The sequence below is a fragment of the Marmota marmota genome, unplaced genomic scaffold, assembly GCF_001458135.2.
Source record: "Marmota marmota marmota unplaced genomic scaffold, marMar, whole genome shotgun sequence".
Classification (NCBI taxonomy): domain Eukaryota; kingdom Metazoa; phylum Chordata; class Mammalia; order Rodentia; family Sciuridae; genus Marmota; species Marmota marmota.
This window is the reverse complement of record NW_026000229.1, coordinates 36,972,788-36,996,970: the sequence shown is the minus strand read 5'-3', so window position 1 is coordinate 36,996,970 and position 24,183 is coordinate 36,972,788. Positions and strand designations below refer to the sequence as shown.

At 39.7% G+C, this 24,183-nt stretch overlaps 1 protein-coding gene across 1 annotated transcript in view; it reads left to right on the top strand.

Annotated features, from left to right (window-relative positions):
- The window catches only part of Rtf1 (RTF1 homolog, Paf1/RNA polymerase II complex component), a 60,934-nt gene extending 37,229 nt beyond the window's left edge, over positions 1-23,705 (top strand). Inside the window, 15 exon segments of the mRNA XM_015480797.2 lie at positions 388-592; positions 5,499-5,613; positions 6,334-6,445; positions 11,552-11,687; positions 12,685-12,862; positions 15,313-15,395; positions 16,556-16,643; positions 16,740-16,847; positions 17,423-17,500; positions 18,311-18,432; positions 18,619-18,676; positions 19,113-19,190; positions 20,051-20,146; positions 21,029-21,140; positions 21,568-23,705. Coding sequence (XP_015336283.1) covers positions 388-592; positions 5,499-5,613; positions 6,334-6,445; positions 11,552-11,687; positions 12,685-12,862; positions 15,313-15,395; positions 16,556-16,643; positions 16,740-16,847; positions 17,423-17,500; positions 18,311-18,432; positions 18,619-18,676; positions 19,113-19,190; positions 20,051-20,146; positions 21,029-21,140; positions 21,568-21,674 — 1,676 coding nt within the window. The 3' untranslated portion in view covers positions 21,675-23,705.
- Positions 23,706-24,183: the final 478 nt, after the last annotated feature.

Sequence of the window (24,183 nt, the reverse complement as noted above, 5' to 3'; positions counted from 1 at the left end):
CAAAATAAAACATAAAAAGGCTGTGGATGTTGCTCAGTTGTTAAGCCACCTCGGGTTCAATTTCCAGTATCAGGAAGGAAAAAAAAAAAATGACTAGTCTTAGCAACTTAGTAAGACCCTTTCTCAAAATAAAAAATAAAAAGGCATAAAAGAATTGAAAAGAACATAGCTTTCTTTTTCCAGCCTTAATTTCGCTAATCTCTATTTGCATTTACCAAAAGCAGACTATGGACTGGTCCCAAAGAAGCTGAGGTGGCCTTTTGCCATTTTATTACCTGAGAGAGTCAGAGGTGGCCTTTTGCCATTTTACCTGAGAGAGCCAGTGCTTGTCAACACTGTGGGATCACTGGACTTAGCATGTGATCTCATGTTGGGTCTCTGTTGCAGGGGAAGTATCAGATTCTGACAGCAACAGCTCCTCTTCTAGTTCAGATTCAGATTCTTCCTCAGAAGATGAAGAGTTCCATGATGGCTATGGAGAGGATCTCATGGGAGATGAGGAAGACAGGGCCCGTCTGGAACAGATGACGGAGAAGGAAAGAGAGCAAGAGCTGTTCAACCGCATAGAGAAGAGGGAGGTGTTGAAAAGAAGGTAAAGTTGTAGCTACCCTGCCTTTTCTGTTTATTTCTTGTCTCTCTCTTTTTTATTTTTTTTTCAGTGATGATTCCTTTTTTTTTTTTTTTGTATGTTTATTTTTTAGTTGTAGTTGACATAACACCTTTGTTTTATTTATTTATTTTTATGTGGTGCTGAGGATCAAACCCAGGGCATCACACACTCTAGGCGAGTGCTCTACCACTGAGCCACAACCCCAGCCCTATTTCTTGTTTCTTATACTTCCCTTCTCATTGACATCTGACCTACATAGGTGGTCTAAAAGTTCAACAGGGAGGTTGTGGCTCTTTGGTAGAGTGCTCGCCTAGCATGTGCAAGGCACTGGGTTCGATCCTCAGCCCCACATAAAAGTAAAAATAAATAAATAAAATAAACGTACTGAGTCCAACTACAGCTTAAAAAAAAGATTTTATAACTTTACAACGGTCTGAAAACATACCCATACAACCATCCTGATTTTCATATTCAGTACAGTATTAAGTAAATGAAATGAGATACTCACTGAAGCTTTTGAGCATATTTAAGGCAGGCTAGACTTATCTATGATGTTTGAGAGTGTAGATGTATTCAGTACATTTTTATTTACTAATTGCTTTTTTCATAAAATGCTATAGACATTTGTGTCTGTTATTTATTCTTCATAACTACCCTATAAAGTTGATTATACCTTGTAAGAGAGTTAGAAATTTTGGCTTAAAGACATAAAGTAACTAAAGAGCAAGCTCCATGAGGGCAGAGACTTTGTCTTGTTTACTGCTCTATTCCTGGTACCTAGAACAATGACCAGCACATAGATGTGCACTAAATATTTGTTGAATGAAAGAAAGAAGATATTTGTGTAAGATTATATAGCTGGTAAGTGGTGCAACTAGATCTCAAACCTGGCACCAGCTGACTCCATAAAATACATTGGGAGCAACATTGTCTCCTACTTCCTATTATTTTACCTGTTTTTAACATAGGCACTGGGAGCAATACTTTTGAGGGTTAATTACTGAGATTGTATGTGTCTTTGATAAAAATCAGTATATGATTTGAATCTGCTGAGCATAAAGTAGCAAGGAAGTCATGAAATTATCTTGATTTTAGAATTTAAATCTAGTAATTATTGAAAGTATGGGCTGGGGATGTGGCTCAAGTGGTAGCGTGCTTGCCTTACATGCGTGCGGCCTGGGTTCAATCCTCAGCACCACATACAAACAAAGATGTTGTGTCTGCCAAAAACTGAAAAATAAATATTAAAAATTTTAAAAAAAGAAAGTAATGTGAGAAGACATCAGGTGATATGTAAAAATTAAATGAACAGGGCTGGGGTTGTGGCTCAGTGGTTAAGCGCTTGCCTCGCATGCGTGAGGCACTGGGTTCGATACTCAGCACCACATACGTAAATAAATAAATAAATAAATATATTTTTTAAAAATTAAATGAACAAATGGTGTTTCACAGCTTTATGTTTTACAGATTGACTAAATTTTTCAAGCTCCCAAAGTAGAAATAATTTTCCAAAATTCACATTTGGAACCCTGTTTTCATAAGATTCAAGTCTTGGAATTACTCATTATGTACACACTAGGTATCTGTCCTAGCCTTTTTTTTTAAACGCTGGGGATTGAATCCAAGGGTGTTCTATCACTGAGCTACATTCTCGGCCCATTTCATTTATTTTGAGATTGGGTGTCTCTAAGTTGCCAGGCTGGTCTCAAACTTGCAATCCACCTGCCTCAGCTTCTCAAGTAGCTGAGATACTACTGTACCTCAGGAGGCATGGCATGTACCACTGTGCCTGGCAGTTTTTGTATTTTTTTAAAATCTGAAATGTCAGATTGCTTCTTGGTAATGAGAAGATGCTTCAGTTTTCTGAATTTTTGCCATAAGCTTCTTGTCTTTTATCTTGGGAGATAAGAGTCCTCAGAACCAATATCCTTCCTTATTTACCTAATATCATTAAAAGAAAATCAAAGCACTTTTCTTTGTCAGCAGTTAGTTCCATTTCATCTGGAGCCTATTTGTCCTTTCTGGACATATTTCTGGACCATATTAACTGTGGTGAGTTACCTTAGATAAAAATGTTTCACTTTCAGTCAGCAGCAAGCAGTAAATAGACATTTGTTTGTTTTTTGTTTTTAATATTTTTTTAGTTGTAGTTGGACACGATGTCTTTATTTTATTTATTCATTTATTTTTTATATGGTGCTGAGGATCGAACCCAGCACCTCGAATGTGCTAGGCAAGCACTCTACCGCTCAGCCCCAGCCCCAGCCCCAGCCCCTAGACGTTTGTTTTGACTGTGAATACTTCCAAGGTTACCTGTGTTGGAACCAACAGGACTTAATCTGTGTTGGAGTTGCCAGATGATTAGGTATGACTTGTAAAAATTGTATTTCCAAACTGTGAAGAACATAACAAAATTATATAAATGTTATATAATTAAATTACAAAGTAACTCAGGAGTAATGAATGGCTGGCCTCAAGCTTGGTTTGTTTATTGTATTTGTTTGTTTGTTTGTTTTAGTCCTGGGGATCAAACACATGACATCTGCATGCCAGACAAGCTTCTACCACTAAGCTACACTCCCATTCAGTTTTTAAATTTTTGCCTTATGTGAACAAGGCAGTTGACTGCTTCAGTGACAGTTTTTAGTACTAGAAGAATGTTTAGGGTGATGGTAATTAAAGCAGAGATTCAGAGCCCTGCACAGGAAATTAATATTTTTGTAGCTCATTTGTTTAGCTTTAGGGCAATGTAATATGATAACTCAGAAAATTTCATTCATCTATTTTACTTAATTAAGTTCTTTATATGGATCCCATCTAATCATTATGTGTATCCCATGACAGACTTTTTTTTCTTTTTTTCCAGTCTGTTTTTATTTATTTATATTTACAGTACTAGGGATTGAACTTAGGGGCCCTCTATCACTGAGCCACATCCCCAGTCCTTTTTATTTTTTATTTTGAAATAGGATCTTCTTGAGTTGCGGAGGCTGACCTACTTGCAATCCTCCTGCCTTAGCCTCCAGAGTTGCTGGCTTTATAGGCATGCACCACCTGCCAAGATATAACAGTCTTATGTAAGCACCATTAATGTTCTGCTCTCTGGTCAGCAACACCTATAGTGAGGTCATCCTCAGATGTTGGATTCCTCAGGGGAACAGGCAGCATACAAAATAGCGTAATCACAGAAAGAACACTGACATTTTAGGGCCAGGACCTCAGCTCCTTGGTGGAGTGTTTGCTTACCATTTGCAACACCTTGGGTTCAATACCCTCTACCCCAACAAAACAAAACAAAAAATTATCATGTTAGCTGGGCATGGTGGCACACACCTGTAATCCCAGCAGCTAGGGAGCCTGAGGCAAGAAGATTTCGAGTTCAAAGCCAACCTCAGCAATGGCAGGGCTCTAAACAACTCAGTGAGACCATGTCTCTAAATAAAATACAAAATAGGACTGGGGATGTGGCCCAGTGGTGGAGTGCCCCTGAGTCAAAACCCAGTACCAAAAAAATATGGTATGTTAGTTGGAAGAAGGTGTAGGTTCAATTTAGACCCATTGATCAGTGAGCTGAATAAAATCACTACCTTCCTCCTGGCTCAGCTTCTCCTTTGTTATTATTGTAAGCCTTGAATGAGATAACACCCTTAAGAACAGTATGTATGTATAAGCTATTAAATACTTTAAAATACCTTATTTGAAGTAACACAGTAAAGTGTACAATTTGATAGTGTTTTGTTTTTTGTCTCTGTATGTGTGTGTGGTATTGGGGATTGGACTCAGGGGGCTTTATCATTGAGTTGCATTCCCAGCCCTTTTTTGTTTGTTTGTTTTGTTTTGCTTTGTTTTTGTGGTGCTAGGGATCAAACCCAGGGACTCAAGCATGCTAGGAAAGTGTTCTACCACTGAGCTCCCTCCCCAGGCCTTTTTTAAATTTTTTATTTTGAGACAGGGTCTCCCTATGTTCCTTAGGGCCTTGCTAAATTGCTGAGGCTGCCTTTGAGCTTTCGATCATTCCACCTCAACTTCTGGAGTCACTGGGATTACAGGAATGTGCTGCTACCCCTGGTTTAATATACTTCTTGGGGTAGGGATTTAGATCAGTGGTAGAGCACTTGCCTAGCATTCACAAGACCTTGGGTTCAATCCCCAACACCTCAGAAAGAGAAAAAAAAAAAATCCTTGTTCTTACTAAAATTGTGACATTGTAGATATTGTGTCAAATGCAATGGTGTACTCCTTTAATCTCAATTTGCTCCAGAGGCTGAGGCAAGAGGTTCACAAGTTTGAGGTCAGCCTGGGCAATTTAGGAAGACCCTAAATTGTTTTCTTCTGTTACATGAAGGCTGAAGAACTGGTGTTACCATAAGTCTAAAGAAGAATACAGCAGTATCCTATATATTTTTTTCTCATTTTATTTTTTTTTTAATATTTATTTATTTATGTATCTTTAGTTTTAGGTGGATACAATAGTTTGCTTTTATGTGGTGCTGAGGATCGAACCCAGTGCCTCATGCATGCTAGGCAAGCGCTCTACCACTGAGCCACCACCCCAGCCCCTTTTTTCTCATTTTAAATCTATTCCAATTTACTTCTTTCAAGTACTTTTTGTACTTATATTCAGTATGTTTTTTTAATCTTTATTGTGTTTACTTACTTTTATGTGGTGCTAAGGATTGAACCCAGTGCCTCACATGTGTGAGGCAAGTGTTCTGCCACTGAGCCACACCCCATTGTATTAATATGCATACAAGATACATTGGAATTTCTTGCAGAATGCCAAAGTGTTTACTAACTCCTTCCTTATACTTACTTCTTTCTTCTAGTAGAAATTAATCTTTATATATATTTCATTGCTTTTTAAAAATCAAACAAATATCTTAACCAGGTTTGAAATCAAGAAAAAACTAAAAACAGCCAAAAAGAAAGAAAAGAAAGAAAAAAAGAAAAAGCAAGAAGAGGAGCAGGAAAAGAAAAAGCTGACGCAGATTCAAGAATCTCAGGTAGGAGATTCAATGGCCTCATGATCCAAAGAGAATACCTCTTCTCTTTGAGGTAGAGGTAGATTTATGTTAATCCTCCTAGGAAATTAGTGGAAGGTTAGTTAGCTCATTTATCTCTGGATGTATCATTTTACCATTAGCCAAATTGGTTAACTCCTTAGGACACTTTCACTCTGCATTTAAATAGGAGCCCACTAGAGTGAGCATCACTTGAGAAAAAGTTGGTAAGCCTCTCTGGTCCTAAGTAACCAGATCGGTTATGATGTTTACTCAAGTGTATGTGATTCTAGACTTGGTATAACTATAGCTAGGAAAATAAATCATCTCTGTATTCATCATGAATTATCAACAAATATTAGATCATAATCTGTGTATTCTTACAGAGTTTACTTGGATAATTCTTTTCTTTTTCTTTTGGTGCTGGGGATTGAACCCAGGGCCTTGTGCATGATAGACAAGCACTCTACCAACTAAGCTATATCCCCAGCCCCCCATGGTAATTCTTTAGCTTACTGTTTATTAGGCAGATAAAATAAGCTGATTTCACTGCTCTATTCTCTTTGTCCACAAGAGGATGCTCTCTACTTATACAAGATTTAAGTTTCTGTAGTCAACATAAATTCACATAAAAGACTGAATACATTAATTGTTGGGTATAGAGAATCTTATCGGCAATTAGTAAAAACAAAAAGGCCATCCTATTTATCCTTTCCTTCCTAGGTAACATCCCACAATAAGGAACGTCGTTCCAAACGGGATGAGAAATTAGATAAGAAATCTCAAGCCATGGAGGAGCTTAAAGCAGAGCGAGAAAAACGCAAGAACAGAACAGGTAAGTGAGGGAATGTAATGATTACTATGTGTCTTCAGTTATACAGTGTGACTCACTGGTGGCCATATTTATTTTCCCCCCCTGTTTAACTCTTTATAATGAAAAGTTCCAGACATGCTGAGAATAGTATAATGAACCTTTATATTCCATTATCCAATCTCCATATTCATCTCATGGCCAATCTTGTTAAATCTAAAATCCTCTAAGATTATTTTTTTAATTAAATCCTAACATCATCATATTTCTAACAATATATGTCTGTTATAGATAAGGACTCATGTTTGTTTGATTTATTTGGTACCAGGGATTGAACATAGAGGGGCTAAACCACTGAGCCACATCCCCAAACTTTTATTTTTCATTTTGAAATAGGATCTCGCTAAGTTGCTGAAGCTGGCTTTTGAACTTGTGATTCTCCTGCCTCAGCCTTTGAAGTTGCTGGGATTATATGCATGCACCATTGCACCTGGCTAGGACTCTTGTGTTAAACCTAACTTCTATATCATTGTTACACTTTAAAATAGTAACAATGAATCCCTTAATATGATCAAATATCTAGTCAATACTAAAGTTTCTGTGTTTGTTTTATAACTTAAAAAATATTGGTTTTATTGTTTGAATCGGGAACTTAGAGTCCACATTTTGTGATTTATTAATGCATCCCTTAAGTTACATAAGCTCTTAGTTTTTCTCCTTGTTTCTTTGTCCCCTTTGTAGTTTGTTTGCTGAAGAAACCATGTATGCATTTGTCTGTTTCCCACAATGCTGACTGTATCCCATTGATGGTATTGGGTGTGTTCCTCTAATCCCTTGAATTTCTTGTGAATTGTTAGTTAAAACTAGAGAATTGGTTAGATTTGGGTTTGTTTTGTGTTTTGCTAGTTGCTTTAGTTTGGTTAGGAAAGCTGATTTTTAATATCTGACTGTCTTGTAGTGTTACCAGCTCTTTTAGGCAGCTTTTACCACAATAATGTAAAGTAATAAACCACTAACCTGTTCCCTACATGTGCATCAGTATGAGTTCAGCTGGGATTGTCTCCAAGCTGCAGGTGGGAGTCAGGTCTGCTCTACCTGTCTCTCTTCCTCCTTGGACCAAGGAGGACCTTTTTTTTTAGGTGTAGATAGACACAACACAATGCCTTTATTTTTATGTGGTACTGAGGATCGAACCCGGGTCCCACCCGTGCTAGGCCAATGCTCTTCCGCTGAGCCACAGCCCCAGCCCCAAGGAGGACCATTTTTAATCATGGTGACAACAGAAGTATAAAAGGGGAAAGCAGAAACACAAAGTACCTGTTAAGACTGAGACTTAGAGTTGACATAGTATCACTCTCGGCTGGGAGGAACTGAAATTACGGAGTTATATGATAGAAGGCACATGTACAGGATGGTATGAAGAATAGGAAATAGTAATGTGTTCTGTCACAGCCATTAATGATCACGACTTAGATCATTTAATTCACTGGGAATTGTAAAATGATAATCTGTCTGATACAGTGGCATACGCCTATAATCCCAATGATTTGAGAGGTTGAGGCAGGAAGGTTGTAAATTCAAGTGCAGTCTGGACAATTTAGTGAAACTCTGTCTCAAAAAAAATAAATAAATAAACTTGGGGCTGGGATTGTGGCTCAGCAGTAGAACGCTCGCCTAGCATGGGCGGGACCTGGGTTTGATCCTCAGCACCACATAAAAATAAAGGCATTGTGTTGTGTCCATCTACACCTAAAAAAATAAATATTAAAAAAAAAGAGAGAGAGAGAGGGTCCCTACCTCTAATGAACTTAAAGAAAAAAATAAGTAAATAAATAAAAATAAACCAATTATAATTGTTAAGAGCCAGGGAGCCGGGCGCAGTGGCACATGCCTGTAATCCCAGGGGCTTGGGAGGCTGAGGTAGGAGAATTACAAGTTCAAAGCCAGTCTCAGCAATGGTGAGATGCTAAGCAACTCAGTGAGACCCTGTCTTTAAATAAAAAAATAGAAAATAGGGCTGGGGATATGGCTCAGTGATTGAGTACCCCTGAATTCAATCCCTGGTACCAAAAAAAAAGAAGAGGAGGATTAGCCAGGGATGTAGCTCAGTGGTAAAGCACCCCTGCCTTCAATTCTCAGTACCTAAAATATAAATAATAATAATAATAATACTCTAATCTGTCATTCCTTATTTAATATCTGATCTCCTCCTATTTAAAAAAAAAAAAAAACTTTTCTCATTTACTATTTAGTTACCCCCAGGTTCATTTTTAATAGGAAAGGTAGGATAAATGTTTGATTTACTTTCCTTTATTTACCAGTCTTCAAAGATATGAAATAGTTCCTTAGCAACTACCAGAAATGACCAGTGAGGTTTGTTTATTTTGAATATCCCTGTGAACTCATGGATTTTAACCTATTTTATTTGTTTTAATCCATTGCTGTGATTATTATTATTGATACTCAGTTTGTCAACTAGTTGTAATAAGCCCTTTAACACAAGACCCCAGAAATCCTGGTTTGGTTTGGTTTTATTTTTGGTGGTGATGGTGCTGGTGGTGGTACTGGATTGTACCCATGGCCTCATACAGGCTAGGCACGTGCTCTACCACCCTTCATTTTTTTTTTTTTTAAGATATTTTTTAGTTGTTGATGGAACTTTATTTTTTAATATTTGTATATGGTGCTGAGAATCGAACCCAGTGCCTCATGCATGCTAGACAAACACTTTACCACTGAGCCACAACCCCAACCCCCCACCCCTCATTTTTATAACTTTCTTACTTTCTGGATTTGGAATCAGACATTTCTCTAAGGAGCCCTTTTTCATGAGAAATTGTATTTATTTATTTATTTTATTTTTATTTTATTTTTTTTTAGAGAAAGAGAGAGAGAGAATTTTTTAATATTTTTTTTTTCTTTTAGTTTTCGGCGGACACAAGGACATAACATCTTTGTATGTGGTGCTGAGGATCGAACCCAGGCCGCACGCATGCCAGGCGAGCGCGCTACCGCTTGAGCCACATCCCCAGCCCCAGAAATTGTATTTAGAGATCACAGTCTGGACACAAGGAACACTTATACTATTCAGTTATCTATTATTTTTAAGGCTTTCAGTGTGCAGAGCTAGAATTTTTTTTTTTTTTTAAAGGATAAAGTTTAGCATGAACTTGGGTACAGTGGCTTGTGCCTGCTTCCTCTATTGGGGAAGCTGAGGCAGGAACATTGCTTGAGCTCAGGAGTTTAGCAAGACCTCAGCAATTTAGCAAGACCCTGTCTCCAAATAAAAAATAAAAAGGGTTGGAATGTAGCTCAGTGGTAAAGCTCCTCTGGGTTTATTCCCCAGTAAGACACCCACCCACACGACCAGCCTGGGGTTACAGGTGTGTGCCACCATGCTCAGCCATGGTATCAGTTCTAATTCAAGAATGTCAGAGGTTTTCCTTTGTTTTTTTTTTTTTTTTGTAATAAACTTATACAAATATAACTCGATTTATAATGCTACCACTGAGCCACAACCCCAGCCCCTGTTTGTGGTGCTGAGGATCGAACACAGTTCCTCACATGTGCTAGGCTTTACCACTGCGCTACAACTCTAGCCCCAAAACTTTTAAAATTTTGAGATAGGGGCTCACTACGTTGCCCAGGCTGTCCTCAAACTTGTAATCTTCTTGCCTTAGCCTTCTGAGAGTTGTCTGGAACCCAAGAGTGCTCTACCACTACTGCACTACATATTCTGTTCTTTTTTTTTTTTTTTTTTTGAGACAGGGTCTTGCTAAGTTGTCAAGGTTGATCTTAAATTTGTGATCCTCCCTAATGTCTCCCAAATAGCTGGGATTATAGGTGTGTGCCACCATGCTCAGCTGTGATACCATTTCTAATTCAAGAATGTCAGAGTTTTTCCTTTGTTTTTTTGTAATAAACTTATTGAACTCATTTATAATACTGTTTACTCGAAGTTTACAAGGCAGGGCTAGGGATGTAGCTTAGTGATAGCTCTCTAACTAGCCTACCATGTACAAAGCCCTGGGTTTAATCCCAATATAGAGAGGGAAAAAACATTCATTGGGATTTAACTGCATCCATTTATTTACATATTGCCCAGGGCTGTTTTTATGCTACACCACCTTAATTGAATAGTTAAGACAAGAGACACTGAGGTTGTAGCTCGGTGGTTGGGCGCTTGCCTGGAATGCACTGAGTTCAATCCTTAGCACCACATAAAAGAAATAAATAAAGATATTGTGTCCATCTACCAAAAAAAAAAAAAAAAAGACAATGAGGCGGCAAACTGCAAACCTGAAATATTTACTATTTGATTCCTTAAAAGCACTCTGGCAGGGCTGGGGTGTGGCTCAGTGGTAAAGTGCTTGCCTTGCATGTGTGAGGCACTGGGTTCGTTCCTCAGCACCACATGTAAATAAATAAAATAAAGGTTCATTGACAACTAACAAAATATTTTTTAAAAAAAGAAAAGCACTCTGGCCAAGTGGCACATGCCTATAATCCCAGAGACTCCGGAGGCTAAGGCAGGAGGATGGCAAGTTTGAGACCAGCCTCTGTTTGAAAATAAATAAAAAGGGTTGGGGATATAGCTCAGGGATATAGTGGCCCTGGGTTCAGTCACCAAAAAACAAAACAAACACCTTCTGACTCAGAATGTGATGTTATGTCTCGTTTTTGTTTTTATAGCCAAATAGTATACCCACTGGGTGGATGTACCAGGGGTATTCAGACACTCCCCTATTTGTGGACATTTGGGTTGTTTTTGTTCTTCTGCTATTACAAATATTAATACACATTCAAAATAAGGTTTTTATCAGAAACTCTCTGAAGATAATTGTGAGTTTTTCTCCCTCTTTCTTGCCCATCTTGAAGCATCTTGAGTGCAATAAAAGACTACTCTCAGTAGTGCTCCTGACCCTTTCTGCCCACTCACTAACAACCTTCTAGCCTTTCTAATATTTGGTGCCTAAATGATTTTACACTGTAGCTCAGGTTATCTCAGTCTAGTCCAGAGAGGATAGAGTTGTCTAAGTCCTCTTCTAGGTTTCAGTTTCTTCTCAAACATGAAAGATAATTCATTTTCATCTTCAGAGTATCTGGCTAAATGTTTCTTCTTCTTTCTAGCTGAACTCCTTGCCAAAAAACAGCCATTAAAAACCAGTGAAGTTTACTCTGATGATGAGGAGGAGGAAGAGGATGACAAGTCCAGTGAAAAGTCAGATCGCTCTTCCCGAACATCGTCATCTGATGAAGAAGAGGAGTAAGCTATTCACATTTTGGTTTAGTAGGCAGGATGGTTGGGTTCTTTGAAAAAAAGCTTTGTGTAGTTTTCAAAATCTTGTTTGGGCTATGACTTGTTTGGTTCAGTACCCTGAATTGATGAACTGAGATTCCCTAGCACGTTAGCCCATTACTTTCTTCTGCCTCTGGCTCCTGCGCTGCACTACTAAACATTCCCCCTGGACCTAGCAGATGGGAACTAACTTCGTGTCACCCTCAGATTGGCCTTAATCATTAGTTTCCTTCCTTTCTTCCTTCCCTCTTTCCATCCTTTGCTTAACCACTGAGTCATATCCCCTCAGTCCTTTTTATATTTTAGGTTGAGACACATCCTCACTAAGTTGCTGAGGCTAGCTTTGAACTTGAATCCTCCTGCATGCCTGGCTCATCAATTTTCTTTTCTGGAGTGGTATCTTGTTCAAAACATTTTACAAGTCGGGCACAGTGGCGCATGCCTATAATCTCAGCATCTTAGGAGGCTGAGGCAAGAGGATTGCAAGTTCAAAGCTAGCCTCAGCAACTTAGTGAGGCTCTAGGTAACTTAGTGAGACCCTGTTTCAAAATAAAAAATTAAAAAAGGGCTGTGGCTCAGTGGTTAAGCAACCCTTGACCACTTTGGTACCAAAAAAAAAAAAAAAAAAGTTCACACTACTGGTTAGAAACAGGATTAACTATTTTTTTTTCTTTTTTTTTAAGAGAGAGAATTTTTTAATATTTATTTTTTAGTTTTCGGCAGACACAACATCTTTGTTTGTATGTGGTGCTGAGGATCCAACTCGGTCTGCACGCATGCCAGGCAAGCGTGCTACCGCTTGAGCCACATCCCCAGCCCGGATTAACTATTTTCTGATGTTTTATTTATTTCTCCTACTAGGTTAATCTTTGTATTTTTAGTTTTAAGAATTTGGTGTTTATTTATGTATCTTATTCTGTTTTTAGGCTGAATATTTTTCCCACTGCCACTTTGTTTCCTACAGGAAGGAAGAGATCCCTCCAAAATCACAACCAGTTTCCCTACCCGAAGAGTTGAATAGAGTTCGATTATCACGGCATAAGCTAGAACGTTGGTGTCATATGCCCTTCTTTGCTAAAACTGTCACAGGATGTTTTGTACGAATTGGCATTGGAAACCATAACAGCAAACCAGTTTACCGGGTTGGTATTTCTTTCCTTGGACAGTTGTCCTTGGTATTTATTTATTTGTTTGTTTGTTCATTCTTTTTTGTTTGTTTGAGATGGGCATCTCACCATGTCAGTGGCCTTAAACTTGCAATCCTTCCACCTCATCCTATTGAGTGCCTGTGATCTCAGGTGTGTACCACCATCCCAGATTTCCATATTTTAAACATAATGATACCCTCCTGGAGGTAGGAGATACTAAGCAAATCTATTTGCCAACATTTGACTGTGTATTTAGTCAGCTTTTCTTACAGTAACAAATACCTGAGATGATCAAATGAAAATTTTATTTTGGCTCACGTTTTATGAGTATCATAAACGTGATCGGGTAGTCAGTCCCATTGCTTTTGGGTCTCTTCTGAGGGAGCAACACATTATAGCGGTGCACATAAGGAGAGAAAAACCACTCATCTCATGGCCCATATGTGAAAGACAGAAAGGCAAAGACCAAGATCCTATAATGCCCTTTGAGAGCATGCCCCAGAGAACTAAAATCTCCCAGGAGGCCTCCCCTCTTAAAATTTTCATCACCCATCAGTAGTGCCAAGCTGGGCACTAAGCCTTTAACATGTGGGCCTTGAGAGACACCTAAGATCCAAACTGTAGTAGAATAGAAAGTAGATTCCATGAGATGCCCATAGAAGAGTGAAAATCTATAGTGACTGGAGATGTGATTCGCAAACCTGCTGCCAGGAAAAGTAATTGAAGCCCAAGAAACTCGTGGTTTTGGATTTAGAACAATTTTCTCTATGCTCCTTCAGTACAAAAGGAAAAAGGGAAACAGCTATGAAGTAGTTTTTGGAAATTACATAATCTGTAAGATCTATTTATTCAAATAATAAATTACTAAAAAAAACTTCTAGGACCAGGGAAGTTAAAGAGAATATAAAATAACTCCAACCTTATACAGGCTATTTGTATGTTCCAACACAGCCTCTATCATCTGAATGGCTAGAAGAACATAGCTATTTGATTTTTCTCTTGTTTATTTTTGTTTTATTCTAGATTATCTTGTTTTAATGTGTTTATCTCCTAGAATGGGAGCCAGCAGCCATGCCATGTTCCAGAAAGCTGTACAACAGAAACTGACCTCCATGGTCTTCACATTTGGTTGATAAAGATTGATCTCTAAGCTGGGCCTAGTGATGCATGCCAATAATCCCAGTGACTCGGGAGGCTGTAGTAAGGAGGATCGCAAGTTTGAGGCCAGCCTCAGCAACTTAGAGAGACCCTTCCTAAAAAAAAAAAAATTAAAAAGATGCTGGGTGTAGTGGGTTCATGCCTGTAATCCCAGCAGCTCTGAAGGTTGAGGCAGAAGAATTGCTAGTTTGAAACCAGCCTCGGCAACTTAGTGAGGCTCTAAGAAACTCAATGAGAGCCTGTCTCTAAATAAAATATAAAAAAGGGCTAGGGATGTGGCTTAGGGGTTGCATGCCACTGGGTTCAATCCCCAGCACGCCCCCAAAAAAAAAATTAAAAAGGATAGGGGATATACTCAGTAGTAAAGTATTCCTGAGTTCCACCCCAGTACAAAAAAAAAAAGCAAGAAATTACCTCCAAGCCAGGTATAGGTGGTGTATACCTGACCTGTAATCCCTGCTGTTTTGAGAGGCTGAGGCAGGAGGATCACAAGTTCAAGGCCAATCTGGACAACTTAGTGACACCTTGTCTCAAAAAATAAAAAGGGCTTGGAATATAAGTCAATGGTAGAGCACTTGCCTAGCATGTCCAAGGTATGGTTTTAATACCTAATATCCAAACATTTGACCTGTACGTTGGGCTGGAATATAGGTCTTGGGGTCAATCCCTAGCACTACCTAAAAAAAAAAAAAAATTTGACCTCTAGAACTGGTAATGTCATACCTGTAGTCCCAGATATCTGGGAGGCTGAGGCAGAATCTTTTAAGCCCTGGAGTTCAAGACCAGCCTAAGCAACTCTCTCCAAAGGAGACTAAATTTATTATTTGTTTGTAGTTATTTTTAAATTTTTTCTTAGTTGTTGATGGGCCTTTATTTTATTTATTTTATTTTATATGCGGTGCTAAGAATCGAACCCAGTGCCTCACACATGCTAGGCAAGTGCTCCACCATTAAGCCACAACCCCAGCCCCTTATTATTATTTTTCAACTTCTGAAGTCCCAAGTACATCCCTTAATAAAGGTAGATTTAGTTTAGGAAAGCTAATGGGCCTCACCAGGCCAATTGTCTCTGCTCATGGAGCTTGCTTACCCTGGGCACAGGGGTCCCTGTGCTTTGCCATCTGAATTCCAAATTTGAGATAGAAACACAGAATACCTGACAGTTGTAGGCTACTCTCAGCACAGGGTTGCTTGTCTGTGTTCGGGTAGATAGAGTCAAAGGAAGAGTTATATAGAGAGCTCTGAAGAGTCTTCTTTTTGACTGGTGTCTCTATCCTTTCACTTAGGTTGCTGAGATCACAGGTGTTGTGGAAACTGCCAAAGTTTACCAGCTGGGTGGTACCAGAACAAACAAAGGGCTACAACTACGGTAAGAGGCACTGCTGTGGCAGCTTTGGTTCCCTCTTTAAACAGGCACTGCCTGTTGAGCTGTCATTGCCTCCAGTGTAATGTTTCCTGTTACTATGAATGCTTTTTATGTGGTCCCACAAGGTACCCTAAAGGAACTCATTCTATCTTTACCTATAGGGAAAGTCTCCAGATATTATTTTCTCCCAAGGTCCCAGCCTGGGCAATTTAGTAAGACACTGTGACAGCATAAAATCAAAAACAGTGGGTGGTGAGCACTTGCCTAACATGCACAAAGCCCAGGGTCCAATCCCCAGTACCACCAAAAAAAAAAAAAAAAAAGGCTGGGGAGACAGGAATATGAAGTACTAGGACATACAGAAGAATGATTTTGAGTCATAAGAGAAAATGCCCAGCGAACACGGTCAAGAGGCTTGTTTCTGATCCTGGCTCTCTCACTTAACTAAATTCATCTTTGAAAAGTCAAGTTATCTTTCAGGACTTTGTTTCCTCTTCAGTAAACTGTCATTCACTCAACATTTGTGCTAGGTACAGTTCTGATCATCAGTTTAAAGGAAAGAACAAGATAGACATACACAAATCCCTGCCTCTTGGAACTAATTTTTTGTTTGTTTTGTTTTGTTTTGGTACCAGGGATTGAACCCAGGGGTGCTTAACCACCAAGCCATACCCTTTTTTATATTTTATTAGAGACAGGGTCTTGCTGATTTGCTCAGGGCCTCATTAAGTTGCTGAGGCTAGGTTTGAACTTGCGATCCTCCTGTCTCAGCTTCCCAAGTTGCTGGAATTACAGGCATGCTCCACTGCACCCAGTGGACCCTAAGAATTCTAAAGACCCCATAGAAAGGAATAGAAGTAGTTTGCCAGGATCACACAGCAAAGAGCTGTGATGGACGTGGCTGCCCCTGGACCTATATTGGTCACCATGATCTCTCCGTTTCCCTCCCACATCCTCACTCCATTGTCTCCCCTAATTTGTTTTAAAAGAGCCATTTGGACTAGGAAGTGGCCATACAAACAGAATCAAATTCTAGATGATTTCAAAGGGTAGCCAGGATTGAGAACTGCAGAGATAGAAGGTACACAGAGGTAGTAGGATTGCTTTGCTGATCCTAGAGTCAACACACACTTTCTTGGAAATGCCGTCTCTCTTTTATGTAGGCATGGTAATGACCAACGAGTGTTCCGCCTAGAGTTTGTCTCAAACCAAGAATTTACTGAAAGTGAATTCATGAAGTGGAAAGAAGCGGTAAGTGTCTAGAGCTTCCCTAGCGGTTGTTTGCAAACACTGAAAAGTCTCTTTCCCGAATCCTTTACTAATAACCTTTCTCATATTTTGGTCCAGATGTTCTCTGCTGGCATGCAGTTGCCCACTCTAGATGAAATCAATAAAAAGGAATTATCTATTAAAGAAGCTCTTAATTATAAATTCAACGATCAGGACATTGAAGAGGTAAGAAACCTTGGTACCCCAGAGCCTGGAGGTTTATCAAGTTCATCAGGGTTTAGAGATCATAATTTTATTTTCTCCCTATATCTTGATATTTTTAGGTATGCATGAAGATGAGGGAATACTAATACTGCTACCTTATTATTCATAGTTCATCGAGTTTTTCTCTGTATATTCACATCTGCAGATTAGATTACGTAGACTCAGTATATTTAGGGATCAGGGCTATATATTCTGCTAGGTTTGGTCCTTCTGGAAGTTTCTTTCTCCAAAATATTTTGGCAGAATTCTTTGATTTCTGTTCTCTTGGACAGTGGCTAGCCTTACAATACCAGGCCCTTGGGCTGCTGCTGTTCATTGGTGCATATTCCTTCAGACTGTCCCAGAAGAATCTCCGTGACCCTGGAAGCAGCATAGTATCCCTTGGAATGAACTCATTCTCTCTTGGGTGCATGACGCCGCTATAGGAAGAGCAGTCCCCTTTTAACTAGCTGCTTGCCTCCAAAATGGGCTCACTTAGCCTGTCTACAGAAATAGTTTAGGAATACCTCACTGTTGGTATCTCCTCTCTGGTACAGATTGTTAAAGAGAAAGAAAGGTTCAGAAAAGCTCCACCCAACTATGCTATGAAGAAGACTCAGCTGCTAAAGGAAAAGGTAAGGACATGTATTCGAGCCTCTTTGCCCATCCTGTAAGGAGATATGGAAATCAAACTACTAGTATATCTTCTGCTAAGTTAATGATAGCAGAATTGGGACAAAACTCTGAGCTCAGTTATAAGCAACACAGTGTATTCTTGATGTCTTTGTGAAATTCCTCGGCCATTTTCCTGTCTATAAATTGAAATTGTTCCATTCTTGTTACTTTCTAGTCCTTTTACTTTCATGTGTAGTAAAATAGACCCCCCCCCCCTACACCAAAGGTAGGTGTGGTGTTGCATACTTGTAATCCCAGTGACTCAGGAGGCCGAGATGGAGGATTATAAATTCAGGTCAGTCTCAGCAACCTAGTGAGACCTCCATCTCAAAATTTTAAAAACGGGGATGTAGTAAAGCACATCTGAGTTCATTCCACAATAGCAAGAACAAAACAAAAAAAGACCTGTTAAGACCTACTATTCCTCACTGGGTCTAAACAGACAACTGATATTATCAAGCCCGATTATTGTAGGTGGTTTTCCATTCTTCAAATCCTGATGGGGTGAGCCTTGTTATGATAGTTTAGCCATGTGGACCTGGGTTTTACATATTGCTGCCACTAGGGGTCCATAGCCAGGTAGCTATATGGCAGTGTACTTTAAGAAAAATTACACATTTTGTGTTTGTAAAGTATCTCTTCACTATTCTTTCACATCTCTTGTCATTTGTTCATCATAAATTAATAAACTGCATATATTATTAGGCTGTATATCAAGAATCCCCTTCCAGCAATCATAGCCAAGAGCTTACATGCTTCTCTGTGTGCAGGCCATGGCTGAAGACCTGGGAGATCAGGACAAGGCAAAACAAATCCAAGACCAGCTGAATGAGTTGGAGGAGCGAGCCGAGGCCCTGGACCGCCAGCGGACCAAGAACATATCTGCTATCAGGTGTGTTAACTGAGCCTATTTTGGTTGGGCCCCTATCCATGGTCTGAAGACCTTGGCCAAAATTATTGGGCAAGCCTGTGGCCTTGTACACACTGTGCTACACTGACTCTCCAGATCTCTGGGGTCAGGGCTCCGAGACTACATCCCTCTTATGGTCCACTGACTCATCTCTTACTCATCCCATAGTTATATCAACCAGCGGAACAGGGAGTGGAACATTGTGGAGTCTGAGAAGGCCCTTGTGGTGAGTAAGACAACTTTATCTGAATCATTGAAAAAATTTAAATAGAATGATATGAAATCTTCCTACATGTTGCTCAAGTCTATCTTTTAAATCATTGAAATAACACATATACTTAGCATATACTAATTCTCTGTGTACATTCACCCATGTAATTTATTAATTTATAATGAAAAACAGCAGTCTTCTACTCTGCTTTACCCCTTTCTGCCCTTAGACTACTCCACAGACATTCATTCTTACCAGTTTCTGATTTTTGGTTGTTGCCCTGATAGCTACTCTGGTGTTCTTAAAGGGAAAGGATAATAACTTCTAGGTTGTTGTTCCCCTCCCCCACCCCCTGCACCCCTTGCAAAGAGATTATTTATAAGCAAGCTTATGATGAATGAGAGGATGGGGAAAGGAGGTATGGTTCTCTAATACATGTTCTCTGTTTTAGGCTGAAAGTCACAACATGAAAAACCAACAGATGGATCCCTTTACCAGGCGGCAATGCAAACCTACCATCGTCTCTAATGTGAGTGCCTAAAGAGGACATTTTTAGTCAGGACCTAGATTCTAGGACATAAAATGAATTCCATTAGGAAATTAATAAAGAAGTTAAAAATAATGTTTTCCTAGCTGGGATTTGCTTGCCTGCTTCAAGTTCTTGAGTCCAGAAACTTCCTTTTTTATCTTTCTATAGGTCACACAGGTAGTGAAAACCTGACATGGATTCATAAAAACCCTGTGACTAACCCCTGTGTACCAGGGTGGGTTTATAGTGCAGTGCAGTCCCTAAAGTAACTTATTCAAAGTGCTTGGGACCAAAAGTGTTTCAAAGTTTGGATTGGTGGGGGAGGTATATTTGAATATTTACATAACTTGGGGATATGACCCAAGTCTACATGTGAAATTCATTTATATTTCATATGTCCTACACATCACCAGAAGGTAATTTTGTATCATATTTTTAGTGTGCCTATGTTTTGACTACAACCTGTCACATGAGGTCAAGTGTGGAATTTTCCACTTATGGCACCCGGTTGGTGCACAAAAAGTTTTGGATATTTGAGCACTTTGAATTTCAAGTTTTCATATTGATAATGTGTTACTCAGGTGTGGATATGGATTAGTTTTTGTTTGGTTTTTCAGTCCTGGGGATTGAACCCAGAGCCTTCATATGCTAGGCAAGCACTCTACCACTGTGCTATATCTCCATAAGTGTAGTTTTAAAAGCTTTTAATTTCCCTTCTTTTGCTGCCTTGAGGAAAACTCCACTGAGCTACTGATGAGTCTGCTGTGGTACTTATGATATTATTGGTAGTAGGTAGAAAGAATCTGGCAATAAGACTCTGAATGTTAAAGTCTCTAAAAATAACTTATTTTTTTTCTCAGTCCAGAGACCCGGCTGTTCAAGCTGCCATTTTGGCCCAGCTAAATGCAAAGTATGGTTCTGGAGTGTTACCAGATGCTCCAAAGGAAATGAGCAAGGCAAGTGCAGTACTAACTACCCTGTGGCTGCAGAGCTAGGCTGTTGGCTGGAACCCTGAGTGAGCACCTTACCTGGTTTGGGCTTGATTTTTCCCACAGGAGAACATGGAGTCCCACTTACATTGCTTTCTCTATCATAGTTTTTTATAATCAGCAAAACTTAATTTTGATCAAACAAGCTAAACTCTAAACTCAGCACCATTACTTAACTAGAGTTGAAGCCACTGTGTCTTTGGGCCACTGATTTGTAGATCTCTGCGGCACATTTAGGGAGTATTTTATATACCCTACCTACTTTGGAGGATAATTAGGAGAAGCAGTTGACATGTTGTAAGGATCAGATGGTTATATAAGTGAAAACAAAAATGGGAAACTGAGAAAAACCTCCCATTTACAAAAAATTTTCTACCCAATTTTGAGTCTTGGGTAGACTGTCCTAGGAATTCCTGAAATCTGGGGTGAGAAGATGGCCTATTGTCTTAAGCCCACCCTTCCTTCTCACATACCACAGATATGAGTCTTCCTTTTTGCTTTGAAACTTACAAATATCTGTACAATTGAGTGACAAGTCAGGACTTCAGAAACAAAATAAAGGCAATCTTTTTGAAGGGAAGTTGCAGGCAATACTTTCCCTGCACCTGTCAAAAACAAGACAGACAAGCAGACCTATATACATAAGCTAGGCGTATGGACATTGTAAGCTTCAGAAAAGAAAGCTCTTATCTATGGTCTCTCCTGTCTTCCCTCTTTGAGAATCAGAAAAGGACTTTAGAGGAAAATATAATGAACTTAAATAAGAGCTTTGGCCATTAGTGGCTGCTGCTTCTTAAAATCTTCTTATACTTATGCTCTTTATAATTCGTTTTCCTCTTCTTATTCCAGGGTCAGGGAAAGGATAAAGATTTGAATTCTAAGTCAGCCAGTGACCTCTCAGAAGACTTGTTCAAAGTGCACGATTTTGATGTGAAGATTGATTTACAGGTTCCCAGCTCAGGTATGTGAGGGTGGGGAAGTACTGATGACTGATGACTATATGGATCCACAGCTCTCTTGGCCTGTGAGGAGACTTTAATGAAAAAATGGAGAGGCAGACATGGTGTGGTACAGCAGCTCTGGAGGCTGAGTCAGGAGGATCATGAATTCAAAGCCAGCCTCAGCAACTTAAGGAGACCCTCTCTCTAATAAAATACCAAAAAGGGACTAGGGATGTGGTTTAGTTGTTAAGTGCCCCTGGGTTCAATTCCCAGTACCAAAAAAAAAGTAAACTGAAGAAATGGGGATAGTATCTGTAGAGGCCAGGTCAGACTGGCTGCAGTTACATTTGACTACAGTCTGCAGTCAGTAAGGCTATCTGAAGGAATGAAGCACAAGACTAAAAGACTTTGTAGGTACTTCACATGCCAATTTGTTCTTTCCCACAGAGTCAAAGGCTTTGGCCATCACCTCCAAGGCTCCTCCAGCCAAGGATGGGGCTCCAAGGAGATCTCTGAACTTGGAGGACTACAAAAAACGACGGGGGCTTATTTGAGAGTATCCAGCCTGCTGCTTCTGACCCTGCATGCCCATCAGTGTCCTGCCTTTCCTCTTTTCCTTTGATTTGCCCTCTTTGGGCTGGAGCAGCAGTAGAACTGGGAAGAGACTCTAAACTGCCAGTCATCTGTAATATAAACCATTTGCTGTATAGACCTCCCTTGTCTGCACCATCTCCCACCAAACCCCTGGGCCCCACCCATTATGGATCTGGGCTCAGTTGGGCTTTTTCCATGTCTTTAGATTTGTGTTTGCCTTTTTTTTTTTTTTTCTTTTTTCTTTTTTTAACCAGCACAGTTCATTGGCCACTCTACGCACATTCAGTATTACCATGGAGCTGGGATTCCTGCTGGAGCCCCTGGTGGCGATAGCAGCAGCACTGGGCAGTCTTCTCTCCAAGACTGCCTTGGACCCAACCATTGAACATTTGGCACCTGACCTTTGTGGAGGGAGCAGGGATTGGGCACCTGCAGTCCTCCTTACTCTCTCATCTTTCTCTTCTTCCCGTCTCTGTGAAGAAGGGTTTTCAAAAACAATTTAGTTTCCAAAAAGTGTACATTTGTGGGGAGGGAGGGGGGTCTAATTTGAGAGAGAGAGAGAGAGAGAGAGAGAGAGAGTGTGTGTGTGTGTGTGTGTGTATGTGTGTATGTGTATGTAAGTGTGGGTTTTTTTATCATTTTTTAAAAACGCAGTACTCTTTGTATCAGTCTGTCATTGGTCTATAGCTGTTTCAGATTTTTTTCAGCTGTACTTGAGCATCTGAAACTGCAAGAAAGAAACTCATTAAATGTGATTCTTCTTATTAAACAGACCTGACTGCTGTAGCTGTGTAACTTTCCCTACCCTCTCTTCCTCCATCACCTCCCCATCTTCAAGAAAACTCCCTAGTTTAGCTCCTTGCCTTATAGGCTGTGTCCTGGCAGGCAGGAGGGAAGCCTGAGGCAGGTACCAGGAGGGCAAAAAGTGTCTTGTTCATCCCATGGCACAGCCTACAGCTTCTTGGCTGAACATAGAGTGTGTCTTGTTCCCACCCAGTGTACCTGTGTCTTCCTAGTGATTCTGTTTTGATGTTTTGGCAAGAATAACATTTGTTTTGTTTTTTAAAAGAAATTATTCAACATGAATGTGGAGAGCAAACAATAAGATTTAGATTGAAAATGTTACCAGCATGTGCAGTTGTGTGTGTGTATACATATATATATGGTAAGCATATATATTGTTGTGCAGCTAGGGTGAAGCCAGCAAAGAGGTGTGTATGTCGTTATGAAATGTTTGAAAAGAGATAAGCTGACTGCTTGATAATCATTCTCAGGTGTAAAGCTCCAAGTGTAAATAAAAGTGGCATTTAACAAATCTTTTCAGAACAAAGTACAGCTGACTATATATACCAAGAACTAAGCTAAAGAAACAGCTGAGAGCTGCTGATTTCCACAAAAGGGAGAGGAATCTAGAAGCTCTACTCTGTACTTCTTCACTCAATTTTTGTATAAGGAAGGGGATGATGGGAAATCACAGAGTTGTTTTGAAACAAGAATGAACTTGGTAACTCTTCTGGGTTTGGTAGAGCCTCAGTGTTGCTTTAACTTAGTTTACATATTTTTTAAAAAATCGGCAATGGGTGGTTTTAAAGTATTGTGACTGTGTAAAATTGGTAAATGACTGTAACACAGCTATATGGTAGCTGTGACAGTTCAGTTGGGCAAAGGAGTGGTGATGGACTCATTAAAATCATATATACTTGAATAGTCCATTGACCGAAACTCTTTATAGACTGTTGTGTAAATGTGGAATCACAGACTGTTAAACATTGCCTGGACTCTAGCAGAGTCCTGGAGCTGCTGGGACCTCTCCTATCATGTCAAACTTGGACTTTTTCTTTCTGGTTTTAAAAGACATAAAATCATAGAATCCATATAATTTGCTGGAGTCATTCTGATCCACCATGTAGATCTGTATTTAGTATCATTTGGATTTGGAGAAGTGTCGATTTACATTATGGCTGTGTAATAAAATTTTTATTAAAACTGCATCACACTGTAGCACTTTGCCACTACCTCCCCACCTGCAGCTGCTGAAACCTTCATTCGGAGATGCCAAAGCACAGAGCAGGGAGAAAAGCCAACCAAACCAAAGAAGACTGAAAGTTAACCTACCACCTGAGTAGCCTACCTGATAATTGGGATCAAGACTGAGGACTTGGCTGCAGTCCCAGCTGAGGCAGAGCCTCTGAGTCACAATCTTGGCCAGGCCTAAGATGGGCTTTGTCCCACCGGCTGGGCTTCTTTATGGGTCACAGTATTTCTTATGCCAGGGAACTGCCTCAGTGGCCCCCTCCACCACTCCCATCCCCAACATGGTTTTGATGTTGAAGAGTGCAGCACCCAAGTCTGTTTTATACATTTTTCAGTTCCTTCCAGGAAGTGAGAAGGTCAATGTCCATACGCCTAGTTCATGCATATAGGTCTGTCTTGTTTTTGACAGGTGCAGGGAAAGTATTGCCTGCAACT